General features: G+C 48.5%; 1 protein-coding gene across 2 annotated transcripts in view; it reads right to left on the reverse strand.

The window, feature by feature from the left end:
- Positions 1–27076, reverse strand: part of ENTPD6 (ectonucleoside triphosphate diphosphohydrolase 6) — a 131454-nt gene that overhangs the window by 40211 nt on the left and 64167 nt on the right. For both annotated transcript variants that reach the window (XM_063918128.1, XM_063918129.1), the window contains exon 11: positions 22087–22227. In XM_063918128.1, coding sequence (XP_063774198.1) covers positions 22087–22227 — 141 coding nt within the window. The remainder of the gene's footprint in view (positions 1–22086; positions 22228–27076) is intronic.

A 27076-nucleotide genomic window follows, 5' to 3' on the forward strand; every position in this document is an offset into this window, starting at 1 on the left:
GCAGAGAGTATAGTGTTGTATGAGGGCAGGCTGCCTCCCTCAGGCCTGCAGCAAGTATAGTGTTGTATGAGGGCAGGCTGCCTCCCTCAGGCCTGCAGCAAGTATAGTGTTGTATGAGGGCAGGCTGCCTCCCTCAGGCCTGCAGCAAGTATAGTGTTGTATGAGGGCAGGCTGCCTCCCTCAGGCCTGCAGCAAGTATAGTGTTGTATGAGGGCAGGCTGCCTTCCTCAGGCCTGCAGAGAGTATAGTGTTGTATGAGGGCAGGTTGCCTCCCTCAGGCCTGCAGAGAGTATAGTGTTGTATGAGGGCAGGCTGCCTCCCTCAGGCCTGCAGCAAGTATAGTGTTGTATGAGGGCAGGCTGCCTCCCTCAGGCCTTCAGAGAGTATAGTGTTGTATTAGGGCAGGATGCCTCCCTTAGGCCTGCAGCGAGTATAGTGTTGTATGAGGGCAGAATGGCTCCCTTAGGCCTGCAACGAGTATAGTGTTGTATGAGGGAAGGATGCCTCTCTCAGGCCTGCAGCAAGTATAGTGTTATAAAAAGATTGCTATATGAGGGTATGGTGGGCAACAAATGGGTTACAGAGATAGGGAGAGAGAATACAAATGAAATCAGATTAATGGCATTTAGGTGGCCCTGTAAGCACTGTAGGGTGCATGATACATAGCGATGGTAGAAAAAAAAAAGAGGTTATGGACATGGGAGAAAACTAGATAGATGCACTAAAAGGAGAGCTGATGTTCTTTGGAAAATACTCAGGGGGAAATAATTGTGAAAGTTCTGGATGTTGTAGTTCCATGAGGGCAGTTATTGGGGATACTGAGATCCCCTAGAATAAAGAGTAGGTGGGTCATTGGAAATGAGAGGAAGGTTACATACATGACTTGTAATTGGGAGCTTGGGCCACAATAAGTGACAGATGTAAATGTGGCAGAGAAAAGATGACTGATACTGTGGCATTGAAAGGAGGATGAAAAGGGTCTTCTGTGGTAATGACTTGGAAAGCGCAACTGAGGTACAGTAGGGAGATTCCACCAGCGTGTTGGCAGAGTGTGGTTCATAGGGTCGACCACACTAGACAGTATCTAGGTCGACAGTGACTAAGTCAACACTCAAAATAGGTAGACACAAGCATTAGGTCGACATGAGCAAGATCAACATGACAAAAGGTCGACATGAGGTTTTTAAAATTTTTATGGTGCAGTTTTCTTCGTAGAGTGACCGGGAATCCCAATTAGTGCACCGTGTCCCCTCTCATGGCTCACTTCACAGGTTACCGTTCCCAACTGTAGTCCACGTGGGACGTAAAGTATGAAAAAGTTCAAAACATGAAAAAAATTGTGACAAACTCATGTTGAGTTTTGTCATGTCGATCTAGTACATGTCGACCTAGTGACCACGTCGACCTAGAAACCCTGTCGACCTAATGCATGTCGATTAATGGTGGTCGACCTAATGCATGTTGACCTAAGTGTGGTAGATCTAGAGACCGGATACTGTGTTGGCCATTGGGTTGTGTAATGTGAAGAAAGGACCAACATTGGTTGGGAGGGAATAACTGGAGCAGATAGAGCCTGAAGCAGAGGGGCATGCTAGTAGACCTTAGTTGACCCAGTATTACATGCATGGAGATATATGGGTACATTTGCCCATATGCTATCTTAGTTTAAAAGTAATCATCATCATCATCAGAGTACACTTGCACCAGCCTATAATTGGTGCAAATGATACACAGGCATGTTTACACTTCCATTCAACTCTGCATAGCCCGCAGTTCCATCAAGACGCCCTCTCTGAACTCTGCACATTTATTGGTAAGCTGCTCAATCAGATTGTGATGTCACTCAGGTGCTAAAAGGGAGGGGTAATTCTGGGTAAGAGAAAAACATATACCTATCTCTAATGCACACTGAGTGAGCCCTCTGTGAACTTTGTCTATGGGAGAATGTCCCGTTACAACCCAGTTCCATCACTACAGTCTGTGAGGTGATGAAATGCTTATAAATTGCCTGCTTTGTTCTGGAGCATGTTTAGTGTGAAAACATGAAAGATACACACCAAAAACAGGTATACATTCAGCTTTGTATCAGGTCCAGAGTGTGGCTACTGTGTGGGCTCCATGGCTCGGATTCATATTACTAGGACCATGGGGGCCCATGGTGGGGGTTGATGTTGCAAGCAACTGGAGGGCCCATGGCTGGGGTTCATGTTACCAACAGCCCAAGTGCTTAATGTTGGGGTTGATGTTGCCAGCAGCACGAGTGCCCATTGTCATAAGCATGGGGTTGATGATACTAGATGCACATGTGCCCATGGCAGGGCTTGATGTTACTAGCTGCACATGTGCCCATGGTGGGGGCTGGTGTTTATGGTAGTATGAGGGCCCATGGTAGGGGTAGGTGTTACAGCAGCAAGAAGCAGGAGGTGTGTAAGAAAGAGGACCAGGAAGAGAGATGTGTGGGTAAGATGGCTTCTCCAGAATGTGTAGGACAGGGAGTAGGATGGCACAATGAGCAGAGAATTTGAATTTAAAGAAGGGGTTAATGAGGGAATTAAGGAAGATGCTGGAAAGAGGCAGGTAGATAACTGCATGAATGGAATGTTGGTGAGAAGGAAGATGATAATAGGATTTTGGTACTCACCGTTAAATCCTTTTCTCCTAGTCCGTTGAGGATGCTGGGGACTCCAAAAGGACCATGGGGGGTATAGACGGGATCCGCAGGAGCTTGGGCACACTAAAAAGACTTAAGACTGGGTGTGAACTGGCTCCTCCCTCTATGCCCCTCCTCCAGACCTCAGTTATAGGAACTGTGCCCAGGAGAGACGGACACTACAAGGAAAGATTTTTGTCTTAACTAAGGGCTACCAAATTACCAGCCCACACCATAAACATACCGTACCACCGGAATAACACCAAACCAGATAACAGTATGCATAAAACTCCAGCAACCAGCTGTAACAAACCAATACACAAGTCGTGTATAACTAACTTTACCAGTAAGAAAATATACATAATGCAAGTAAGAGTCCACACTGGGATGGGCGCCCAGCATCCTCTACGGACTAGGAGAAAAGGATTTAACGGTGAGTACCAAAATCCTATTTTCTCTTATGTCCTAGAGTAGGGGTGGGCAACAGGCGGCCCGTGGGCCGGATGCGGCCCGCGGACCGATCCTGCCTGGCCCGCTGTGCCCCACCAGAGTGCAATGACAAGCGGCATGTCGGGCTGCTCTCAGACGCGGCGCCGCTGAGGAAATCCCGGTCACGTCACAGGGTCAGCTGACCGGGATTTCCTCTGTTATCATGCGCTGGGAGGCACAGGGGCGGGCACTGCAGTGAGCAGGAGCGGCGGCCGAGAAGCGGTGAACGGCATCCGATTTGAGCAGCAGAAGGGCGTGATTATGCAATGCGTTTCCCACCCATACCTTCCCTACAGTGTGTCTCCCGGAGGGCATTTTTAAAATGACAGAATTTAAGGTTTTATCATTGATAAATAGACCACTAAAACATGTACACGTCTGCACATACTGGCAGCACAATATAAGCAGAATGGGAATCCTACTGCGGCCTTCAACAGCTCAGTGCTAAAAACCACATAAATCAGTAAAAACATCTCTATTCTAGTTTGGGAAATGTATATCACGTCCCAGGGATTCAGGAACCATTCTAGAAGGGGGCGTTATAAATACATCATTCCTTCACTTTATACTCAGCATTAAATGAGTGATAGCTCTATTGCATTAAAAAAGCACATTGCATTGCCAGGATAAACAACAAGAGGTCAGTTGTGGGGCTGTCTCACTCCCCTCTCCCAGAAAACGGGGGCGCTGTCTGCCATAATGTGTAAAAACGGGACGCTGTCTGCCGTAATGTGTAAAAACGGGGGCGCTGTCTGCCGTAATGTATAAAACGGGGGCGCTGTCTGCCGTAATGTATAAAAACGGGGGCGCTGTCTGCCGTAATGTGTAAAAAGGGGACGCTGTCTGCCGTAATGTGTAAAAACGGGGGCGATGTCTGCCGTAATGTGTAAAAACGGGGGCGCTGTCTGCCGTACTGTTTAGAAACGGGGGCGCTGTCTGCCGTAATGTGTAAAAAGGGGACGCTGTCTGCCGTAATGTGTAAAAAGGGATCTCTTTTTGAGTATTTTGTGTGTGGCCCTCGAATATTCGCTGGAAGTGTTAAGCGGCCCCCCAGCTGAAATAATTGCCCACCCCTGTCCTAGAGGATGCTGGGGACTCCAAAAAGGACCATGGGGATTATACCAAAGCTCCAGAACGGGCGGGAGAGTGCGGACGACTCTGCAGCATCGACTGAGCAAACGCCAGGTCCTCATCGGTCAGGGTATCGAACTTATAGAATTTAGCATAAGTGTTCGAACCCGACCAAGTAGCCGCTCGGCAAAGCTGTAGTGCCGAAACACCTCGGGCAGCCGCCCAAGATGAGCCCACCTTTCTGGTAAAATGGGCTTTAACCGCCTTCGGCACCGGTAACCCCACCGAAGAATGAGCCTGTTGGATCATACTACAAATCCAGCGTGCAATAGTCTGTTTTGACGCGGGATGACCAACCTTGTTGGCCGCATACAAAACAAACAACGCTTCAGTTTTCCTAGTAACAGCCGTCCTAGAAACGTAAACTTTTAACGCTCTTACAACATCCAGAGATTTTGGAATCGCCACTTCTCCTGAAGCTACCGGAACCACAATAGGTTGGTTAATGTGAAATGACGAAACCACCTTTGGTAGAAATTGTTGACGAGTCCTCAATTCCGCCCTATCCGCATGAAAAATCAAGTACGGACTCTTATGAGATAAAGCTGCCAATTCCGATACTCGCCTGGCAGATGCCAGCGCCAAAAGCATAACCACCTTCCAAGTGAGAAATTTTAATTCAACCTTCCGCAAAGGTTCAAACCAGGAAGACATGAGGAACCGCAAGACGACATCAAGGTCCCATGGCGCTACAGGCGGTACAAACGGTGGAGCGATATGCATTACACCCTTCACAAAAGTCTGAACCTCTGGGAGGGTAGCTAACTCTTTTTGAAAGAAAATAGACAAAGCCGAAATTTGCACTTTGATGGAACCCAATTTCAGGCCTGCATCTACACCCGCCTGTAAGAAGTGGAGAAAACGACCCAAGTGAAAATCCTCCGCAGGAGCCTTTTTAACCTCACACCAGGAAACGTATTTCCTCCAGATACGGTGATAGTGTTTCGCCGTAACCTCTTTCCTAGCCTTAATGAGAGTTGGAATGACCTCCCTGGGAATACCCTTACGAGCTAAGATCTGGCGCTCAACCACCATGCCGTCAAACGCAGCCGCGGTAAGTCCGGAAACACGCATGGACCCTGTAACAACAGATCCTCCCTTAGAGGAAGCGGCCAAGGATCTTCCACCAGCAAGTCCTGAAGATCCGGGTACCAGGCCCTTCTTGGCCAGTCTGGAACGACGAGGATCGCCTGAACCCTTGCTCGACGAATGATCCCCAGCACCTTTGGAATGAGAGGAAGAGGAGGGAACACATACACCGACTGGAAGACCCACGGAGACACCAGGGCGTCCACCGCCGTGGCTTGTGGGTCCCTTGTCCTGGAACAATACCTCGGGAGCTTCTTGTTGAGCCGAGACGCCATCATGTCTATCAACGGAATTCCCCAGCGTCCTGTCACTTCTGCAAAAACCTCTTGGTGCAGAGCCCACTCTCCCGGATGAAGGTTGTGTCTGCTGAGGAAATCCGCTTCCCAGTTGTCCACCCCCGGTAGGAAGACTGCTGACAGTGCGCTGACGTGTTGTTCCGCCCAGCAAAGTATCTTTGTGGCCTCCGCCATTGCCGCTCTGCTCCTTGTTCCGCCTTGCCGTTTATATGGGCCACCGCTGTGATCTTGTCTGACTGTACCAGGACCGGTCGACCCTGAAGAAGACTTCTTGCTTGGAGCAGGCCGTTGTAAATGGCTCTTAACTCTAGAACATTTATGTGGAGACAGGCTTCCTGGGGCGACCATTTTCCCTGGAAATTTCTTCCTTGGGTGACTGCGCCCCAGCCCCGGAGACTTACATCTGTTGTCAGAAGTACCCACTCCTGGATACCGAATCAACGTCCCCCCAGGAGGTGATTCACTTGTAGCCACCACAGGAGAGAAATTTTGGCTCTGGGAGATAAACTTATCTTCCGGTGAATGTGTAGATGAGACCCGGACCATTTGCTCAGCAAGTCCCACTGAAACACGCGGGCGTGAAATCTGCTGTATGGAATGGCTTCGTACGCCGCAACCATCTTCCCCAGAACCCGAGTACAATGATGTATCGACACACTCGATGGCTTCAGAAGTTCTCTGACCATCGTCTGCAATTCCAGAGCCTTTTCTTCTAGAAGGAATACCTTCTGTAACTCCGTGTCCAGAATCATGCCCAGAAACGTAAGCCGAGTGGTCGGAATCAACTGGGATTTCGGCAAATTGAGGACCCATCCGTGTTGTCGCAGGACCGATAGAGACAACTCCACACTTTTCAGTAATCGTTCCTTGGACCTCGCCTTTGACAGGAGATCGTCCAAGTACGGGATAATTGAAACCCCTTGTCTGCGAAGAAGTCCCATAATTTCCGCCATGACCTTGGTGAAAATCCTCGGAGCTGTGGAAAGCCCAAACGGCAACGTCTGAAATTGGTAATGAGAATCCTGTATCGCAAACCTGAGGTAAGCCTGATGCGGAGGATATATCGGGACATGTAAGTAGGCATCCTTTATGTCGACTGACGCCATAAAATCTCCCCCTTCTAGGCTGGAGATCACAGCTCGAAGAGATTCCATCTTGAACTTGAAAACTTTCAAGTATGGATTGAGGGATTTAAATTTAGAATTGGTCTGACCGAACCGTCCGGTTTCGGCACAACAAAGAGGCTCAAGTAGAACCCCTCCCCCCGCTGAGACGAGGGAACGGGAATAATGACCCTCTGTAGACACAGTTTTTGAATCGCTGCTAGCACCACCTCCCTGTCCGGAAGACCTACTGGTAATGCCGAAATCAAGAACCGGTGAGGGGGCATCTCCTGAAACTCCAGTTTGTATCCCTGAGACACGATCTCTAGTACCCAGGGATCCAGGCCCGATTGAATCCAGACCTGACTGAAACTTCGTAGACGGCCCCCCACCGGTTCGGACTCCCCCAGGGAAGCCCCAGCTTCATGCGGTGGACTTGGTAGCAGCAAGGGAGGACTTTTTGTCCTGGGTGCCTGAACCTGTTGAAGGTTTCCTTCCCCTTCCTCTACCTTTTGAAGCGAGGAAGGACGAGCCTTTTCCACGCCTGTACTTATTGTGACGAAAGGACTGCATCTGCTGATGTGGTGCCTTTTTCTGTTGTGTGGGAACATAAGGAAGAAAAGAGGACTTACTCGCAGTCGCGGTTGAGACCAGGTCAGCCAAGCCGTCCCCAAACAAGACCGTACCTTTGAAGGGTAGCGCTTCCATAGCCATCTTGGAGTCGGTATCAGCGTTCCATTGATGGATCCACAGGGCCCTCCTGGCTGATATCGACATGGCATTGGTTCTTGAACCCAAGAGACAGACGTCCCTCGCCGCATCCTTTATGTAATCTGCAGCGTCCTTAATATAACCAAGAGTAAGAAGGACATTATCTTTATCCACAGTATCCATATCATTAGCTAAATTCTCAGCCCATTTAGCAATAACACTATTCACCCATACCGACGCCACAGCGGGTCTGAGCAATGCACCTGAATTAGCGAAAATGGACTTCAGAGACGTCTCCAGCTTGCGATCCGCCGGATCTTTGACAGCTGCCGTGTCAGGAGACTGAAGCGCCACTTTCTTAGACAAACGAGATAAAGCTTTGTCAACAGGTGGAGATGCCTCCCATTTTTCCCTATCATCAGAGGGGAAAGGATACGCCATGTAAATTCTTTTGGGAATCTGCCATTTCTTATCCGGCGACTCCTAAGCCTTTTCACAAAGAGTATTCATTTCATGAGAGGGGGGAAATTTCACCTCAGGTTTTTTTCCCTTGAACAAGCAAATCCTAGTTTCCTGTACCGCAGGTTCATCAGAAATGTGTAAAACATCTTTTATAGCCACAATCATGTACTGAATACTCTTAAACTAAACTTGGATGTAACGCTGCCTCAGTGAAATCGACGTTGGAATCAGAGTCCGTGTCGGTATCAGTATCTACCCCCTGAGTAAATGGCCGCTTTTGCGCCCCAGACGGGGTCTGAACCTGAGACAAAGCCTCTTCCATGGACTTTTTCCACACCTGGGTCTGTGCCTCAGACTTATCTAATCTCTTTGATAAGGAAGCTACATTCGAGTTTATCGTACTGAGCAATGCTAGCAAATCAGGTGTCGGCTGCGTCGACAGTCCCAACTCTAGCCCCGCATCCCCTCCCCCAATAACCTCCTCCGGTGAATAAGCTTCAGCCTCAGACATGCCGACACGTAGTACCGACACACCACAACACACAGAACGTCCCTGCTAGGTGACAGGCCTACAATAAAGCCCAGATAGAGGACACAGAGGGAGTATGCCAGCTCACACCTCAGCGCCCATATATCGCAAAAAACAATATATGTACCCAGCGCTGCCTTATCTCACTATTAAGCACCACACTGCGGCCCCCATCTGAAAAAGCCCCCCCCCCCGTTACTTGGAGAAGCGTGGAGGTCCCCGCAGCGTCTCTATCCCTCAGCCGCGAGTTGCAGGGAAAATGGCGCCGGTGAGCTGCGGGACGAAGCTCTGCCCCCTTCCCGGCGCGCTTCGGCCCGCCAAATTCAAAACTGTTTAAAAATGCCGGCGGGGGTCTGTACACGGTGCCGAGGCACCCACAATCTGGTGCCGCCCTAAGAAACTTCAGTAACATGCTGCCCAGGGCGCCCCCCCCCAGCGCCCTGCACCCAGTGAAATACCGTTGGTGATGTGTGTGGGAGCATGGAGCACAGCGTTACCGCTGTGCTGTACCGTCCGTCACTGAAGTCTTCTGATCTTCTCATACTCACCCGACTTCTGTCTTCTGGCTTCTGTGAGGGGGTGACGGCGTGGCTCCGGGAACAAGCAGCTAGGCGCACCAAGTGATCGAACCCTCTGGAGCTAATGGTGTCCAGTAGCCGAGAAGCAGAGCCTTGAAACTCACAGAAGTAGGTCCTGCTTCTCTCTCCTCACTCCCACGCTGCAGGGAGTCTGTAGCCAGCAGTGCTCCCTGAAAATAAAAAACCTAACAAAAAGTATTTTCTAGAGAAACTCAGTAGAGCTCCCCTAGTGTGCATCCAGTCACTCCTGGGCACAAAGTCTAACTGAGGTCTGGAGGAGGGGCATAGAGGGAGGAGCCAGTTCACACCCAGTCTTAAGTCTTTTTAGTGTGCCCAAGCTCCTGCGGATCCCGTCTATACCCCCCATGGTCCTTTTGGAGTCCCCAGCATCCTCTAGGACGTAAGAGAAATTGTGAATGAGAGGGAAGTGATTAGAAGAACTGAATATGGCTAGATGAATCAGCCAGTACAGGGCTGTGGAGGGGGCATTTGAAAAATACAAGGTTTGCCAAAAAGTAATTACGAAGGGAGCAAGTGCAAGATATATTTTAGACTACTAATATAAAGGTAAAAAATTAGATTTATGGTAAGAACTTACCGTTGTTAAATCTCTTTCTGCGAGGTACACTGGGCTCCACAGGGAATGACGTTGGGGTGTAGAGTAGGATCTTGATCCGAGGCACCAACAGGCTAAAAGCTTTGACCTTCTTCCCAGAATGCATAGCGCCGCTTCCTCTATAACCCCGCCTCCGTGCACAGGAGCTCAGATTTTGTGAACCAGTCCAATGCAGTAGCAGGTAAAAGACGACAACTGTTAGTAGCCACATACACCACATTCTCACGACAGGAGAAAGTGTCAGCTGCTAATGCCATACTAACCAAAAGAAGCTAAGTGCGTCAGGGTGGGCGCCCTGTGGAGCCCAGTGTACCTCGCAGAAAGAGATTTAACAATGGTATGTTTTTTAAATAAATCTCGTTTTCTGCTGCGGGGTATACTGGGCTCCACAGGGAATGACATTGGCATGTCCTAAAGCAGGTCCTCATGGGAGGGGACGCACTGTAGCGGGCACAAGAACCCGGCGTCCAAAGAAAGCATCCTGGGAGGAGGAAGTATCGAAGGCATAGAACCTTATGAACGTGTTCACTGAGGACCACGTAGCCGCCTTGCACAATTGTTCAAGGGTCGCACCACGGCGGGCCACCCAAGAAGGTCCAACAGACAGAGTAGAATGGGCCTTGATGGTAGCAGGAAATGGAAGGCCAGCCTGTACATAAGCATGTGCAATCACCATTCTAATCCATCTGGCCAGGGTCTGCTTGTGAGCAGGACAGCCAGGTTTGTGAAAACCAAACAGTACAAATAGAGAATCAGACTTCCAAAGGGATGCATTTCTCTTCACATAGATACGGAGAGCCTGTACCACATCCAAAGACCGCTCTTTGGAAGACAAGTCAGGAGAGGCAAAGGCCGGAACCACGATCTCCTGATTAAGTTGGAAAGAAGACACCACCTTAGGTATGTACCTGGGACGTGTTCTAAGAACCGCCCGGTCACGGTGTAAAAATCAGATATGGGGACCTACAAGACAAGGCACCCAGATCCGACACCCGTCTGGCAGATGCAATAGACAGCAGAAACAATAGAGAAAGCCACGTAAGGTCTGCCGATTCAAGAGGCTCAAATGGAGACCCTTGCAACGCCTCCAGAACCACAGACAAGTCCCAAGGAGCCATAGGCGGGACATAAGGAGGTTGAATCCGCAACACACCCTGAGTGAACGTATGAACATCAGGTAAAGTCGCAATTTTTCTCTGAAACCAGACGAGGTAGAAATATGAACCTTGATGGAGGCCAGACGAAGGCCCAAGTCCAAGCCTTGTTGTAGAAAGGCGAAAAGTTTGGCCGTACTAAACTTGTAAGCGTCATGATTATTAGCAGCGCACCAAGCAAAGTAAGCATTCCAGACCCTATGATAAATCCGAGCAGAAGCCGGTATCCGGGCCTTCAACATGGCTTGAATGACCGCCTCAGAAGGCCCTCAAGACGGAAGCTTCAAGAGCCACGCCGTCAAAGCCAACCGGGCTAAATCCTGATATACACAGGGGCCCTGAACGAGGAGATCTGAGTGCTGCAGAAGTAGAAGGTGACGCTCTATTGAGAGACCCTGAAGGTCTGAGAACCAATGCAGTCTGGGCCACGCGGGAGCGATCAAAATTAGGATTCCTCCTTCTTGCTTGAAGTTCCTTATTACTCTGGGCAGGAATGACATCGAAGGGAACACGTATGGCAACCGAAAGTTCCATGGAATTGCCAGTGTGTCCACGAACGCTGCTTGAGGATCCCTTGTCCTTGCTCCGAAGACCGGAACCTTGTGATTGTGTCGAGACGCCATCAGGTCTACATCTGGAAGGCCCCACTTGACCACGAGGAGTTGAAACACTTCTGGATGGAGGCTCCACTCTCCAGCGAGTACGTCCCGACAACTGAGAAAGTCCACTTCCCAGTTTAGGACCCCGGAATGAATACTGCCGATATGACTGGCAGGAGGCATTACGCCCACTGAAGAATCCTGGATACTTCCCTCATTGCCATGCGGCTTCGAGTGCCGCCGTGATGATTAATGTATGCCACCGTGGTGGCGTTGTCCGACTGTACTTGAACAGGTCTGTTCTGTATTAAATGCTGGGCCAAGTTCTGCGAGTTGAACACCGCCCACAATTGGAGAATGTTTATTGGGAGGAGAAAGACTCCTCCCTGGTCCACCGACCCTGAAGGGAGTGTTGCTCCAACACTGCGCCCCAACCTCTCAGACTGGCATCCGTCGTCAGAAGGACCTAGTTGGAGATACAGATGGGATGACCCCTGCTCTGTCGATGGTCCTGCAGCCACCAGTGTTGTGACAAACGGACCTCCGGAGACAAGGAGATCAATTGCGACCTGATCCCATGAGGCAGGCCGTCTCACTTGGCAAGAATCAGTTTCTAAAGAGGGCAGGAATGGAATTGAGCGTACTCCACCATGTCGAAAACAGATATCATGATACCTAGCACTTGCATTGCCGAATGTATCGACACTTGTGGATGAGATAGAAAGCATCGAATCCTGTCCTGAAGCTTCAGGACTTTCTCCTGAGACAAGAACAACCGCTTGCTGTGAGTGTCCAACAACGACCCCAGGTGCATCATGCTCTGAGCAGGGACCAGGGAAGATTTCTTCCAGTTGATGAGCCACCCGTGGGCATGCCGAAACCGGATAGTCAGATCCAGATGGTGTAGGAGAATTTCTGAGGAATTTGCCAGGATTAACAAGTCGTCTAGATACGGCAGGATCCTGATCCCTTGACGGCGGAGTACAGCCGTCATTACCGCCATCACCTTGGTAAAGACTTGCGGAGCCGTGGTCAAACCAAAAGGTAACGCCCGAAATTGTTAATGGATGTTGCCAATCACAAACCTCAGGTACTGCTGATGCGACATTGCAATGGGAATATGCAGGTAAGCATCCTGTATATCTAGGGAGACCATAGAATCCCCAGGTTCCAAGGCCAGAACAATAGAGCGAAGATTTTCCATCCGAAACTTGGAGACCCTAACAAATTTGTTCAAGGACTTGAGGTTGAGAATGGGCCGAGAGGACCCATTCGGTTTCGGGACTAGGAACAGCGGTGAATAGTACCCCCTGCCCCTCTGTGCCAGAAACACCTGTACTACCACCTTTATTGTCCAGGAGTGACTGTACCACAGAATGAAGAGTTTTTGCCTTCACCGAACCCGAAGGGACGTCTGTCAGGCAAAATCGATGAGGGGGACGATTTTTGAAGGATACGGCGTACCCTCGAGTGACGACTTACCGTACCCAGGCATCTGAAGTGATCTTCAACCATTCCTGGGTAAACCCTAGAAGTCGGCCCCCCACCCTGGGATCCCCCAGAGGGAGGCCCGCCCCGTCATGCAGCAGGCTTGTCCTTTTTGGAAGCAGGCTGATGGGCAGCCCAGACCCGTTTAGGTTCGGGCTTATTGGGTTTGAAGTACGAGCCTGTTTCGCGTACGCCTGACCCTTTGCTTTCCCTGAAGAACGAAAGGAGCGAAAGGAAGTACTCTTAGCCTTCAGTACCGAAGGAGTAGTACTAGGTAGACATGCTGTTTTAGCAGAAGCTAAGTCAGCCACTATCTTGTTGAGGTCTTCTCCAAAAAGAATGTCTCCCTTAAAAGGAAGCACCTCCAGGGATTTCTTAGAGTCCAGATCCACAGACCAGGACCGCAACCAGAGAATCCGGCGAGCCAAAATGGACGTAGTAGAAGTCTTGGCCGCCAGAATACCGGCATCAGAAGCCGCCTCTTTAATGTAATGAGAAGCTGTGACAACATACGACAGACATTGTCTAGCATGATCAGAAGAATTAGAAGGCAGTTCAGCTTCCAACTCCTGAGCCCACACTCCAATAGCCTCTGCAGCCCAAGTCGCTGCAATGGTGGGCCAATGCGCAGCACCAGCTAAGGTGTAAATCGCCTTTAAACAACTCTTCACATGCTTATCCGTCGGTTCTTTCAGAGACGTGATGGTAGTTACAGGCAGAGCTAAGGATACCACCAGCTGCGCCACCTATGAATCCACTGGCGGGGGGTGTCTCACAATTTTTACTTCGCTCCGCTGCGAGGGTATAACGAGCCAGCATCTTCTTGTGAGGCGTGAATTTCTTTCCTGGATTTTCCCAGGATTCCTGACGTATGTCAACCAAATGATCAGAGTGAGGTAAAAATAAGAATTTACTCACCGGTAATTCTATTTCTCGTAGTCCGTAGTGGATGCTGGGAACTCCGTAAGGACCATGGGGAATAGACGGGCTCCGCAGGAGACTGGGCACTCTAAGAAAGAATTAGGACTACTGGTGTGCACTGGCTCCTCCCTCTATGCCCCTCCTCCAGACCTCAGTTAGGGAAACTGTGCCCGGAAGAGCTGACACAACAAGGAAAGGATTTGGAATCCCGGGTAAGACTCATACCAGCCACACCAATCACACCGTACAACTCGTTATACTATACCCAGTTAACAGTATGAATAACAACTGAGCCTCACTAACAGATCGCTCATAACAATAACCCTTTAGTTAGGCAATAACTATATACAAGTATTGCAGACAATCCGCACTTGGGATGGGCGCCCAGCATCCACTACGGACTACGAGAAATAGAATTACCGGTGAGTAAATTCTTATTTTCTGACGGCCTAGTGGATGCTGGGAAATCCGTAAGGACCATGGGGATTATACCAAAGCTCCCAAACGGGCGGGAGAGTGCGGATGACTCTGCAGCACCGAATGAGCAAACTCAAGGTCCTCCTCAGCCAGGGTATCAAACTTGTAGAATTTTGCAAACGTGTTTGATCCCGACCAGTTAGCAGCTCGGCAAAGTTGTAAAGCCGAGACCCCTCGGGCAGCCGCCCAAGAAGAGCCCACCTTCCTCGTGGAATGGGCTTTTACTGATTTAGGATGCGGCAGTCCAGCCGCAGAATGTGCAAGTTGAATCGTGGAGCAGATCCAGCGAGCAATAGTCTGCTTAGAAGCAGGAGCACCCAGCTTGTTGGGTGCATGCAGGATAAACAGCGAGTCAGTCTTTCTGACTCTAGCCGTCCTGGAAACATAGATTTTCAGGGCCCGGACTACGTCCAGCAACTTGGAGGCCTCCAAGTCCCGAGTAGCCGCAGGCACCACAATAGGTCGGTTCAAATGAAACGCTGATACCACCTTAGGGAGGAATTGGGGACGAGTCCTCAATTCTGCTCTGTCCATATGGAAGATCAGATAGGGGCTTTTACAGGACAAAGCCGCCAATTCTGACACCCGCCTAGCCGAAGCCAAGGCCAAAAGCATGACCACTTTCCACGTGAGATATTTTAATTCCACGGTCTGAATGGCTCAAAAAAAAAATGTGATTTTAGGAAATCCAACACAACGTTGAGATCCCAAGGTGCCACTGGGGGCACAAAAGGGGGCTGAATCTGCAGCACTCCCTTAACAAACGTCTGAACTTCAGGCAGCGAAGCCAGTTCTTTTTGAAAGAAAATAGACAGGGCCGAAATCTGGACTTTAATGGATCCCAACTTTAGGCCCATAGTCACTCCTGACTGTAGGAAGTGCAGAAATCGACCCAGCTGAAATTCTTCTGTGGGGGCCTTCATAGCCTCACACCAAGCAACATATTTTCGCCATATGCGGTGATAATGTTTTGCTGTCACATCTTTCCTAGCTTTTATCAGCGTAAGAATGACTTCAACCGGAATGCCCTTTTCCATCAGGATCCGGCATTAAACCGCCATGCCGTCAAACGCAGCCGCGGTAAGTCTTGGAACAGACAGGGCCCCTGCTGTAGCAGGTCCTGTCTGAGAGGCAGAGGCCAAGGGTCCTCTGAGATCATTTCTTGTAGTTCCGGGTACCAAGTCCTTCTTGGCCAATCCGGAACGATGAGTATAGTTCTTACTCCTCTCTTTCTTATTATCCTCAACACCTTTGGTATGAGAGGAAGAGGAGGGAACACATAAACCGACTGGTACACCCACGGTGTCACTAGAGGGTCCACAGCTATTGCCTGAGGGTCCCTTGACCTGACGCAATATCTTTTTAGCTTTTTGTTGAGGCGGGACGCCATCATGTCCACCTGTGGCCTTTCCCAACGATTTACAATCAGTTGGAAGACTTCTGGATGAAGTCCCCACTCTCCCGGGTGGAGGTCGTGCCTGCTGAGGAAGTCTGCTTCCCAGTTGTCCACTCCCGGAATGAACACTGCTGACAGTGCTATCACGTGATTTTCCGCCCATCGGAGAATCCTTGTGGCTTCTGCCATCGCCATCCTGCTTCTTGTGCCGTCCTGACTGAATCAGTACCGGCTGGTTTTGAAGCAGGGGTCTTGCCTGACTTGGGGCATTGTAAATGGCCCTTAGTTCCAGAATATTTATGTGTAGGGAAGCCTCCTGACTCGACCATTGTCCTTGGAAGTTTCTTCCCTGAGTGACTGCCCCCAACCTCGGAGGCTTGCATCCGTGGTCACCAGGACCCAGTCCTGTATGGCGAATCTGCGGCCCTCTAGAAGATGAGCACTCTGCAGCCACCACAGCAGAGACACCCTGGCCCTCGGGGACAGGGTGATCAGCCGATGCATCTGAAGATGCGATCCGGACCACTTGTCTAACAGATCCCACTGAAAGATCCTTGCATGGAACCTGCCGAATGGAATTGCCTCGTAAGAAGCTACCATCTTTCCCAGGACTCGCGTGCAGTGATGCACCGACACCTGTTTTGGTTTCAGGAGGTCTCTGACCAGAGATGACAACTCCTTGGCCTTCTCCTCCGGGAGAAACACCTTCTTCTGTTCCGTGTCCAGAATCATACCCAGGAACAGCAGACGCGTCGTAGGAACCAGCTGCGACTTTGGAATATTCAGAATCCAGCCGTGCTGTTGTAGCACTTCCTGAGATAGTGCTACTCCGACCAACAACTGCTCCCTGGACCTCGCCTTTATAAGGAGATCGTCCAAGTATGGGATAATTATAACTCCCTTCTTTCGAAGGAGTATCATCATTTCGGCCATTACCTTGGTAAATACCCTCGGTGCCGTGGACAGACCAAACGGCAACGTCTGGAATTGGTAATGGCAGTCTTGTACCACAAAACGGAGGTACACCTGGTGAGGTGGGTAAATGGGGACATGTAGGTAAGCATCCTTCATGTCCAGTGATACCATGTAATCCCCTTCTTCCAGGCTTGCAATAACCGCCCTGAGCGATTCCATTTTGAACTTGAACTTCCTTATATAAAAGTGTTCAAGGATTTCAAATTTAGAATGGGTCTCACCGAACCGTCTGGTTTCGGTACCACAAACATTGTGGAATAGTAACCCCGTCCCTGTTGAAGGAGGGGAACCTTTATTATCACCTGCTGGAGGTACAGCTTGTGAATTGCCGCCAGCACTACCTCCCTGTCCGGGGGAGTAGCTGGCAAGGCTGATTTGAGGTAACGGCGAGGGGGAGACGTCTCGAATTCCAGCTTGTATCCCTGAGATACCACTTGTAGAACCCAGGGATCCACCTGTGAGCGAACCCACCGGTCGCTGAAGTTCCGGAGACGGGCCCCCACCGCACCTGGCTCCACCAGTGGAGCCCCAGCGTCATGCGGTGGATTTAGTGGAAGCAGGGGAGGATTTTTGTTCTTGGGAACTGGCTGTATGGTGCAGCTTTTTCCCTCTACCCCTGCCTCTGGGCAGAAAGGACGCGCCTTTAACCCGCTTGCCTTTCTGGGGCCGAAAGGACTGTACCTGATAATACGGTGCTTTCTTAGGCTGTGAGGGAACCTGGGGTAAAAATGTCGACTTCCCAGCTGTTGCTGTGAAAACGAGGTCCGAGAGACCATCCCCAAACAATTCCTCACCCTTGTAAGGCAAAACCTCCATGTGCCTTTTAGAATCCGCATCACCTGTCCACTGCCGAGTCCATAATACTCTCCTGGCAGAAATGGACATTGCATTAATTCTAGATGCCAGCCGGCAAATATCCCTCTGTGCATCTCTCATATATAAGACTACGTCTTTAATATGCTCTATGGTTAGCAATATAGTGTCCCTGTCAAGGGAATCAATTTTATCAGACAGGGAATCAGACCACGCTGCTGCAGCACTGCACATCCATGCTGAAGCAATAGCAGGTCTCAGTATAGTACCTGAGTGTGTATATACAGACTTCAGGATAGCCTCCTGCTTTCTATCCGCAGGCTCCTTTAAGGCGCCGTATCCTGAGACGGTAGTGCCACCTTTTTTGACAAGCATGTGAGCGCTTTATCCACCCTCGGGGATGTCTTCCAACGTACCCTGTCCTCTGGCGGGAAAGGGTACGCCATCAGTAACTTTTTAGAAATCACTACTTTTTTATCAGGGGAAGCCCACGCTTCTTCACACACTTCATTTAACTCATCTGATGGGGGAAAAACCACTGGTTGCTTTTTCTCCCCAAACATAATACCCTTTTTAGTGGTACCTGGGTTAATGTCAGAAATGTGCAACACATTTTTCATTGCCGTAATCATGCAACGGATGGCCCTAGTGGAATGTACATTAGTCTCGTCGTCGTCGACACTGGAGTCAAACTCCGTGTCGACATCTGTGTCTGCCATCTGAGGTAGCGAGCGTTTTTGAGCCCCTGATGGCCTTTGAGACACCTGGACAGGCACTGGCTGAGAAGCCGGCTGCCCCACAGCTGTTATGTCATCGAACCTTTTATGTAAGGAGTTGATACTGTCGGTTAATACCTTTCACATATCCATCCACTCTGGTGTCGACCCCGCAGGGGGTGACATCACATTTATCGGCACCTGCTCCGCCTCCACATAAGCCTCCTCATCAAACATGTCGACACAGCCGTACCGACACACCGCGCACACACAGGGAATGCTCTGACTGAGGACAATACCCCACAAAGTCCTTTGGGGAGACAGAGAGAGAGTATGCCAGCACACACCACAGCGCTATATAAACAGGGATTTACACTACACAAAGTGATTTTCCCTATAGCAGCTATACAATACAGTTTTGCGCCTAAATTTAGTGCCCCCCCTCTCTTTTTTACCCTTTGAGCCTGGAAACTGCAGGGGAGAGCCTGGGGAGCTGTCTTCCAGCGGAGCTGTGAAGAGGAAATGGCGCCAGTGTGCTGAGGGAGATAGCCCCGCCCCCTTTTTGGCGGGCTTCTCCCGCTCTTTTAATAATATTGTGGCAGGGGATTTTTACACATATATAGTTTATTAGACTATATTATGTGTTGTTTTGCCAATTTAAGGTACTCTAATTGCAGCCCAGGGCGCCCCCCCCCCAGCGCCCTGCACCAATCAGTGACCGGAGTATGTGGTGTGCATAGGGAGCAATGGCGCACAGCTGCAGTGCTGTGCGCTACCTTAATGAAGACCGGAGTCTTCAGCCGCCGATTTCCAGGACGTTCTTCTTGCTTCTGGCTCTGCAAGAGTGCCCAGTCTCCTGCGGAGCCCGTCTATTCCCCATGGTCCTTACGGAGTTCCCAGCATCCACTAGGACGTCAGAGAAACTTGTTTAACCACTTTCTGATGTTTAAATCTGTCCGGTTTCTTAGGGGCAGCATCATGCTCTGGGTCATCAGTAATTTGAAGAATTAACCTGATAGCCTCCAACAAGTCAGGAATATCCACCTGTGAAACAGATTCCCCATCAAAAGCATCAGAATCGGTGTCTGCGGGGTCAGTATATACGCCATCCTCATCAGACGAGGTGTCTGGGATGTTAGTGTATTGTGAGGAAGTAATGGCCCGCTTAGAGGGCCTCTTGGTCTTAGGCGGGCGAGGGTTAGACTGCTGTTTAGTCAGTGATTGGTTCAATTGCTGTAACTGAGTGGACAGTTGATCTGCACACGGCGGATTAACCGCAGGGACCATAAGCGGTTGTACCGGTACAGGAGGTCCCATAGGGGGCATAAGTCTAGTTACCAGCGTATGTGGAGAAAGTAGCCCATGGTGGATCATTTTGAACCCCCGTTGCTACGGTCCCACTGGGGAGTAAGGAACCCCCAGAACCTGAACCCTCAGCTGCTATATTCTCCTCAAATGTGTCTGCAGCGTCACCACCACACACTGTGGGATCAGCCCCAGCTCCGTCGCCCCTTGTAGCTGACATATCTGAAAGCTCAATTCAAGGCAACCCAGTACAATATCAGCAGCACAACACCTGACAAGAACCCCCTGAGTAGTGTGTTAGCAAAACAGAGTTTCAGAGGTATGTGGTGACTAAAAATCACAGAGAAAAATACACAATAAGTATATCTTGCGAAACACCTATAATAATAATAACCCTGACGCGCTTAGCCCCCTCAGGTTACAGAATATAGGGACTGCAATCTGAGTGAGACACACAAAATGGAGGTCACACAGCAGCTCTGTGCACACACACATAGTCACATTGTACAATGCAGAAATTATGACATGCAATAAAACTGCACTGGACTAGCAATACATAATAATAATAATAATAATAAGTATAGCTATACACTTAATAGATATATCAATGCACAGGAAAGACTGGATGTATATCACAGGGTACTGGTACTGGTACTGAATAACCCTGACTAAATGCACTCTTTCTTAACTAACACTGTCAGCAGACATGTAGAATACTTAAGTGTCCTGTAAAATGCACAGTGCCGACATGCAGGCGGCTTTACAGAGGAGGATTTGCCCAAACAGTCCCAGGATCAGCACAGCTTGTGCTAATGGCGCCCAAACGCTGACAGGGAGTGAGGGAGAGAGAGATAAGCAGCTCCAGGGTGGGAACATTTACTCTAAATGGCACCCTGGGGCTGGGGGAGGGGCTACAGGTCAAAGCCTTATCCCCTTGCTGGACTTCACCACTGGGTACTGTGGGCTATATAGCAAACGGTTTTTAGTAAAACTGACCTGTGCCCTTGCCCTGGTGGTCTAGTGGGGTTCCTGTACTGCCACAGTGTCCAGGCCAGCACGCGCGGCCCACCTCCCACCTGCCGCGCCGGATCGCGATTTCCAGCGGGTCCCACCTGGGGGAGACTCATACCTCCTCCCTGAGTGTGGCCATGCGATCCTGGAGAGCTGCAGCAGTGTGTGTGACTGGCAGATGAAAACCGGAGCCTCCGCTGTAAGTACCCGGCAACCAGGGCGCGGGAGTATACAGCGCCGCTGGGGGAGGTGATGGAGCTGCAGCAGGAAATGTCTGACATCTAACACACTGCTGCAGCCCTTGAAGTCTTCATTTTTCACTTAGAAAAGCTCTTCTGAGGGCTGCTGTAGCAGCCCACCTGTTGTATGTCTGCACTGCATGGCAGCAACTACAAAACTGAGCTCCTGTACACGGAGGCGGAGTTATAGAGGAGGCGGCGCTATGCATTCTAGGAAGAAGGTCAAAGCTTTTAGCCTGTTGGTGCCTCAGATCAAGATCCTACTCTACACCCCAATGTCATTCCCTGTGGAGCCCAGTGTACCCCGCTGCAGAAAAATTATTATAATTAGAAATATTTAAAATCCCATCTTGTGCTTTGGAAAAGTCACAAAGGGCTAATTGTAATAGCCTGCAAGTTGCCAGAGTTGCAGGACTTTCTGCGAATCTGCCTCTTTATTAAGGGCAGCAATCATTTATAGGGCAAAACCAACCTGGTTTTCCCTTGAAAATGATCGCTGCTTTAAAAACAAAAAAACAAAAACGTACAGACTCGCACAAAGTCCCGCACCTCCGGCAACTCGCAGGGTATTACATGTAATCAAAAGTGTCTGCTTACTGTATACACATAGTGAAAGATGTTGTCTAACAATACTGAGATTGAACAGTGTATTTTTCGTAAATAAAAGTTAAACTTTATAGAAACATCTTCATACCACTCCACAGTCCTTTATGGCTATACAACTACAACGCCTCCCTCTATAAATGTGCTACTGCTTTTCAGTTATGTGATTATTGCAGAAAGATACAGCATAGAGGAAATGTGTGGAATCTGAAATGGATGAAAAGAATATTGTATAGAAAACAACATTGGTATAACATAAGGAAAAGGACAGGAAAACATGTTGAGTAGATATATAATGACTGTCTGGGCGGTATTCAAATGATATATCACGGCCAATCTCCTTTCTAAAGTGATCCCCGTTATCACACACATAGTAATCCAGTTTAGCTGCGTAAAGGGTTGGGTGCCCCTGAAATTATTATACCATACCCATCAGCAGAAACAGAACTGGTGTGGAAGGGGGTGAAAAGAATTGAATACCGCCCCCTGTTTGACAGTCTAGTCATTTTCATAGAGACAGTTGCTACAAATGAAGGCCACCATTAGGTCAGCTAATTGAATATTCAGCCTACCACTTCTCTATGAGCCAGTAGCATGACTGCATAGCTCCAGAGAACTGATAGGAAGATTATTGCTTCAGCCCACAAAGCGGATAGCCTTCACTGTAGGAACACTAAGTTCTAATATGGACATAGTAATGCACCTCTGCAAAATCAAACACCTACAGTCACTTACCTATCAAACGTGCATCCTCAGCCCGATCAAAGTAATAGGAAAAGGCATAAAAGAACAGGCTGGAAACCTCTTTGGCATGGCTTACTTTGCCACTCAGCATCTTAGATACTCTTCTATAACAGGATTCATACATAGAAGTTACTGTAGGGAGACAAAACAAAAACACACCGATGTTTCATAACAAACAAAAAATAGTTATTTTATGGTTGAGTAGTTCTATGAATTTAAAGTTGGGTACACACCTGAAAGATATACAGTATGTGCAGATGGTGGTTGTTCAAACACACTAACCTCTGCCACCACTGCCATCTAAAAGATATATCTGTTGTAAGGACGTTGGCCAATTAATCTTTTACGCCGTACACACTGGCAGATCATCGTTGTGAAACGTGCCAAATTGTCCTGCAATTTACATAATGGACCGGCCTTCTATAGAGCACACAGGTAAGGAAATAGTCCCTTCTGTCTCTGTGAAGCTCTGCAGCTATAACATAATATGTGTCACAGTAACTCGTGTCAGTTTGTCAAGTAAAAAAATAAATACTATCTACGTTTAGATATACTTTAGAAGATGAATATATGGGTCAGGGGTGTGGCTAAGATGGCGGTCACACGAGGGCAAGTTTTTTAAAATTCCTTCCCTGCTGCCCACTTCAAGCTGCAAACAATATCATATATAGTATAGTATTAGTAGTATATGTACATAGGGTACACCAGGAGAGAGCAGTAGTGTATATGCCTGTGATACAGCAGTAGAGAACAGTAGTATATGCTTCTGGATACACCAGGAGAGAACAGTAGTGTTATGTGCCTGGGTTAAACCAGGAGACAGTAGTATATGCACCTGTGATACAGCAGGAGAGAATAGTAGTATATGTGCCTGGGTTACACCAGGAGTGAGCAGTAGTATATGCACCCGTGATACAGCAGGAGAGAACAGTAGTATATGCTTCTGGATACACCAGGAGAGAACAGTAGTGTATGTGCCTGTGCTACACCAGGAGAGAACAGTAGTATATACGCACCAGATTTATGTTAGGAGAGATCAGTAGTATATGTGCCTGGGTTACACCAGGTTGAGGTTTGGGTGAAAGCCAGAACGGTCCGGGCTCCGGACCAAACTGGCTTCCTGCAATGACCTCTACCGCTGTGGAGGTCACTGTGCGTGCATCCGTCCGGGAGATGGAGGGATGTTTTTGGCAGCTGTCAGAGAGGGGACGAGAGGGCAAGATCACAGCTTACTCGCAAGGAAGCTGCTGCTGGACTGACAAGAGACTGCTGGACTCAGAGCAGACTGTCAGCAGGAAGATGTTACAGGCTGCTAACACGCTGCTTGGAGTTCCAGGACAGAGGGTGCAGCACTGTTATGGTTGCTAGTGCTACGCCTATTGTGTACAACGCTTGCAGTATACGGGGGAGGAGGATGGGCAGATATTGTTGGTAGAGCATTACATGTAATTGATAATTAATCTCAATAAGCAATCTCAATGCCAATCAGTTTACTGATTAAAAAAATAAAACACAATTTCTTGTGCAAAATGTTCCAAAATGTAACTTTTGACTATTTTAAATATCAATTTTGTCAGCAGGAATGGGGCGCAGATCATCTTTTACACAGCCATTCCGGGTGCCAGAAAAGGTCACAGACCATCTTACACAGCCATTCCAGGTTCAGGAACTGGGAGCAGACCATCTTACACAGCCATTTGGGTTCCGGAATGAGGCGCAGCCCATCTTGCACAGCCATTCCGGGTGCTGGAACGGGGCACAAACCACCTTACACAGCCCTGATCTGGCACCCGGAACCGCAATGTAAGGTGGTCTGCCCCCATTCCGGCACCCAGAACCGCTATCTAAAGTGGTCAGAGCACTGTTCTGGCACCTGGAAGGTATGGCTATGGTAATCTGCTTCCCACTGTGGATGGCAAAATCACTGTTATGGTAGACTTACCGTTGATAACTCTATTTCTCCTAAGTCCACAGGAAAACATTGGGATATGAGGTAGCGACAGCAGATTGGCACCAAACGATCAAAGCTTTCGGCCTCCCAGAATGCAACAGGCCCGTCACTATATCCCCGCCTCCAGGCTCAGGCAAAACAGTTGTTTTCCAAAGCTCAAGGTAGGAGCATCATAGAGAGCCCTAATCAGACGAGAAGAACACATAACCACACCCTTCCGTAAAAGAAGGAAGAGGTTAGTGAGTGAAAGGATCCTCAAATCAGGTGCGTCAGGGTGGGATCCCTGAGGATCCTATGGACTTAGGAGAAATAGAGTGATCAACGGTAAGTCTACCATAACGATTATTTCTCCTGCAGTGTCCACAGGTTATCCACAGGATAACATTGGGATGTCCCAAAGCAATTTAGTGGTGGGGACGCTCCTGATTGGACAGGAGAATCCTTCGCCCGAATTCAGCGTCCTGAGAGGCAAAGGTATCAAAGGCATAATGTCTAATGAATGTGTTAATGGAAGACCACGGGGCTGCCTTACATATCTGTTCTGCTGAAGCACTACGTTGTGCTGCCCATGACGGACCTACCTTAAGTACATACAAGATTTTGGGTTGAAGTATCATCTTTAGACGATTTACTCTACCTACCTAGCTTTTAAATAGGAGAGCAGAGGAGTAACATTTTTGGGAACAAAATCAGTACAATCGTTAGTAATCTCAATACCCAGGTATCGAAACTGAGCAACCCAGTGAAGTGGTTGAGGGATAGAAGGGTTAGTGGGAAGGAGGCCCCATAATGGCAGTATCGAGGATTTGTTCCAATTTATGGAGAGGTCAGAGTATACGCCAAATGTCTCAACTACACTCAGTACAGCAGGCATGGATGACCTGTAATTATGCAGAAACAACAATAGGTCATCTGCGTACAGAGCCACCGTGTCAGTTCTTAGCCCTAATTTGTACCCCACAATATCTGGATGCATTCGTAAGGCGCATGCCAGTGGTTCAATAGCTATGGCAAACAAGGTAGGGGATAAAGGGTAGCCTTGTCTGGTACCTCTAGACAAAGGAAAATGGGCCGACACAAAACCATTTACAGAAATTCTGGCTGTTGGTTGATAATAGAGCAGTTGTACCCATTTAAATATATGGGGCCAAATCCCATACGATTCATTACTTCCCACAGGTAAGGTCATTCGACCGAGTCAAATGCCTTAGTGGCGTCAAGAGAAACTATTACTGAATTAGAGTCATCCTCATGCGAAGCCTGTAAATGAGTAAAGACACGTCTTAAATTAACAGTAGTGGACATGTCAGGCATGAAGCCAGTCCGATCTGGATGTATTATAGAAGTTATGACGCTATTGAGACGGATAGCTAGTACTTTAGAATCTGTTGGAATAAGGGATATAGGCATATATGAATCTGGGTATCTGGGATCCTTTCCGGGCTTAGGCAACACCACAATGATGGCCTCTGACACAGAAGCAGAAAGAATCCCTACCTGAAAAAGGTCATTAAATAAGTGTAATAACCTAGGAAGAAACGTGTCAGAATAAGTTTTGTACAATTCAATAGGTATACCATCAGACCCTGGGACCTTGCCTCCCGGAAAGGATCTAAGCGCGACAGACTGATCGAGGCTTCTAAGGAGTTCCTAGCATCATCAGAGAGAGCAGGTAACTCAATAGATGATATGTATTCCATCAACTCTGCTGAAGTACATGTTAGGTGGGACCAATAGACGTCTGTAAAAAAAGAAAGGAAGATATCTGCAATATCAGGGGTGGTGGTGGCTTCCCCTCCCCTAGATCAAAGAGTTGAGATATTGTGTTGACCGGGCGATCAGAGTGAACTAAATGGGCCAGATAGCTACCCGTCCTATCTGCATACATGTGTTGACAAATTGACCTAAAAAGGAGACTACGTATATTTATTTAGTTTAACTGGGAGAGCCAAGCAGCCTAAGCTGCATCCCAGCTGGCTTTTGTAACTGCAAGACCATCCTCTAAATATTGCGCTTCTAGATTATGACACTCAGTTTCCAGTTCCAGTACATTATTCCTATAGAACATTTTAAGGGAAGCTGTTCGCTGTATTGACGTGCCTCTCAAGTAGGCCTTAAAAGAATCCCAAACAACTGGTACAGTGGCAGTGCCCACATTAGTGGAAAAGTAGCCCTCCCATAATGCTATGAGATCAGAAGCGGCTTCAAATTGTAATAACCATAACGGGTGTAACTTCTAGAAAACTTGTCCCCTCTGGCATTCCATATTTAGCGACACAGAGAGTGGAGAATGATCCATGTATATCAGTAATTCTTGGTAATAAAGTGGGCGAAAGCAGGACTAGATCTATGCGGGAGAAGGATTGATGCGTTTTGGAAAAACATGAGTATTGTTTAACTGAAGGATTCCTAAGCCTCCATGCATCGCTTAAACCCAAAGTTTCTATAAAATTTGCAAATTTCGAAGGTGTGCTCACCAGGTCAGGTGCATGGTACCCCCTCCATTTATCCAAGCTTGAATCCATTAGGTTGTTAAAATCACCCAAGCAGATTACAGGGGTATGAGGTAATAGTGCAATAAATGCGGCAGCTTGTTTCAGCACTTCATAGTTAAAAGGGGAAGGGATATATACAGCCAAAATAATTAAGGGTTGTGAATATATTTTACAGTCCAGAAAGACATCTGCCCAGAGGGTCCGTTTTGACTGAATGCAACACAAATTGCACAGAATTTTTGATAAGAACGGATACCACTCTGGAGTGTGAGGTGTGAGAGGCATGATAGGCCCAGCTGACCCAGGGTTTGCGCAATGATAGCAGTCTATTGCCCTCTAAGTGTGTTTCGGTGAGGCATGTCACATCCACATAATATTGTTTAACAAGTTTAAAGACCAATGATCTCTTGACCTTGTCATTCACTCCACGACCATTCCATGTCAATACATTCAAAGTTGCGCGTGTCATTTGTGGAGGTAAATGATAAGATTCATAGCAGGTGATGCATTCCGCCTGCCATCCGACAGTGATATC

This window comes from Pseudophryne corroboree, chromosome 4 (genome assembly GCF_028390025.1).
Source record: "Pseudophryne corroboree isolate aPseCor3 chromosome 4, aPseCor3.hap2, whole genome shotgun sequence".
In the NCBI taxonomy this organism is placed as follows: Eukaryota; Metazoa; Chordata; class Amphibia; order Anura; family Myobatrachidae; genus Pseudophryne; species Pseudophryne corroboree.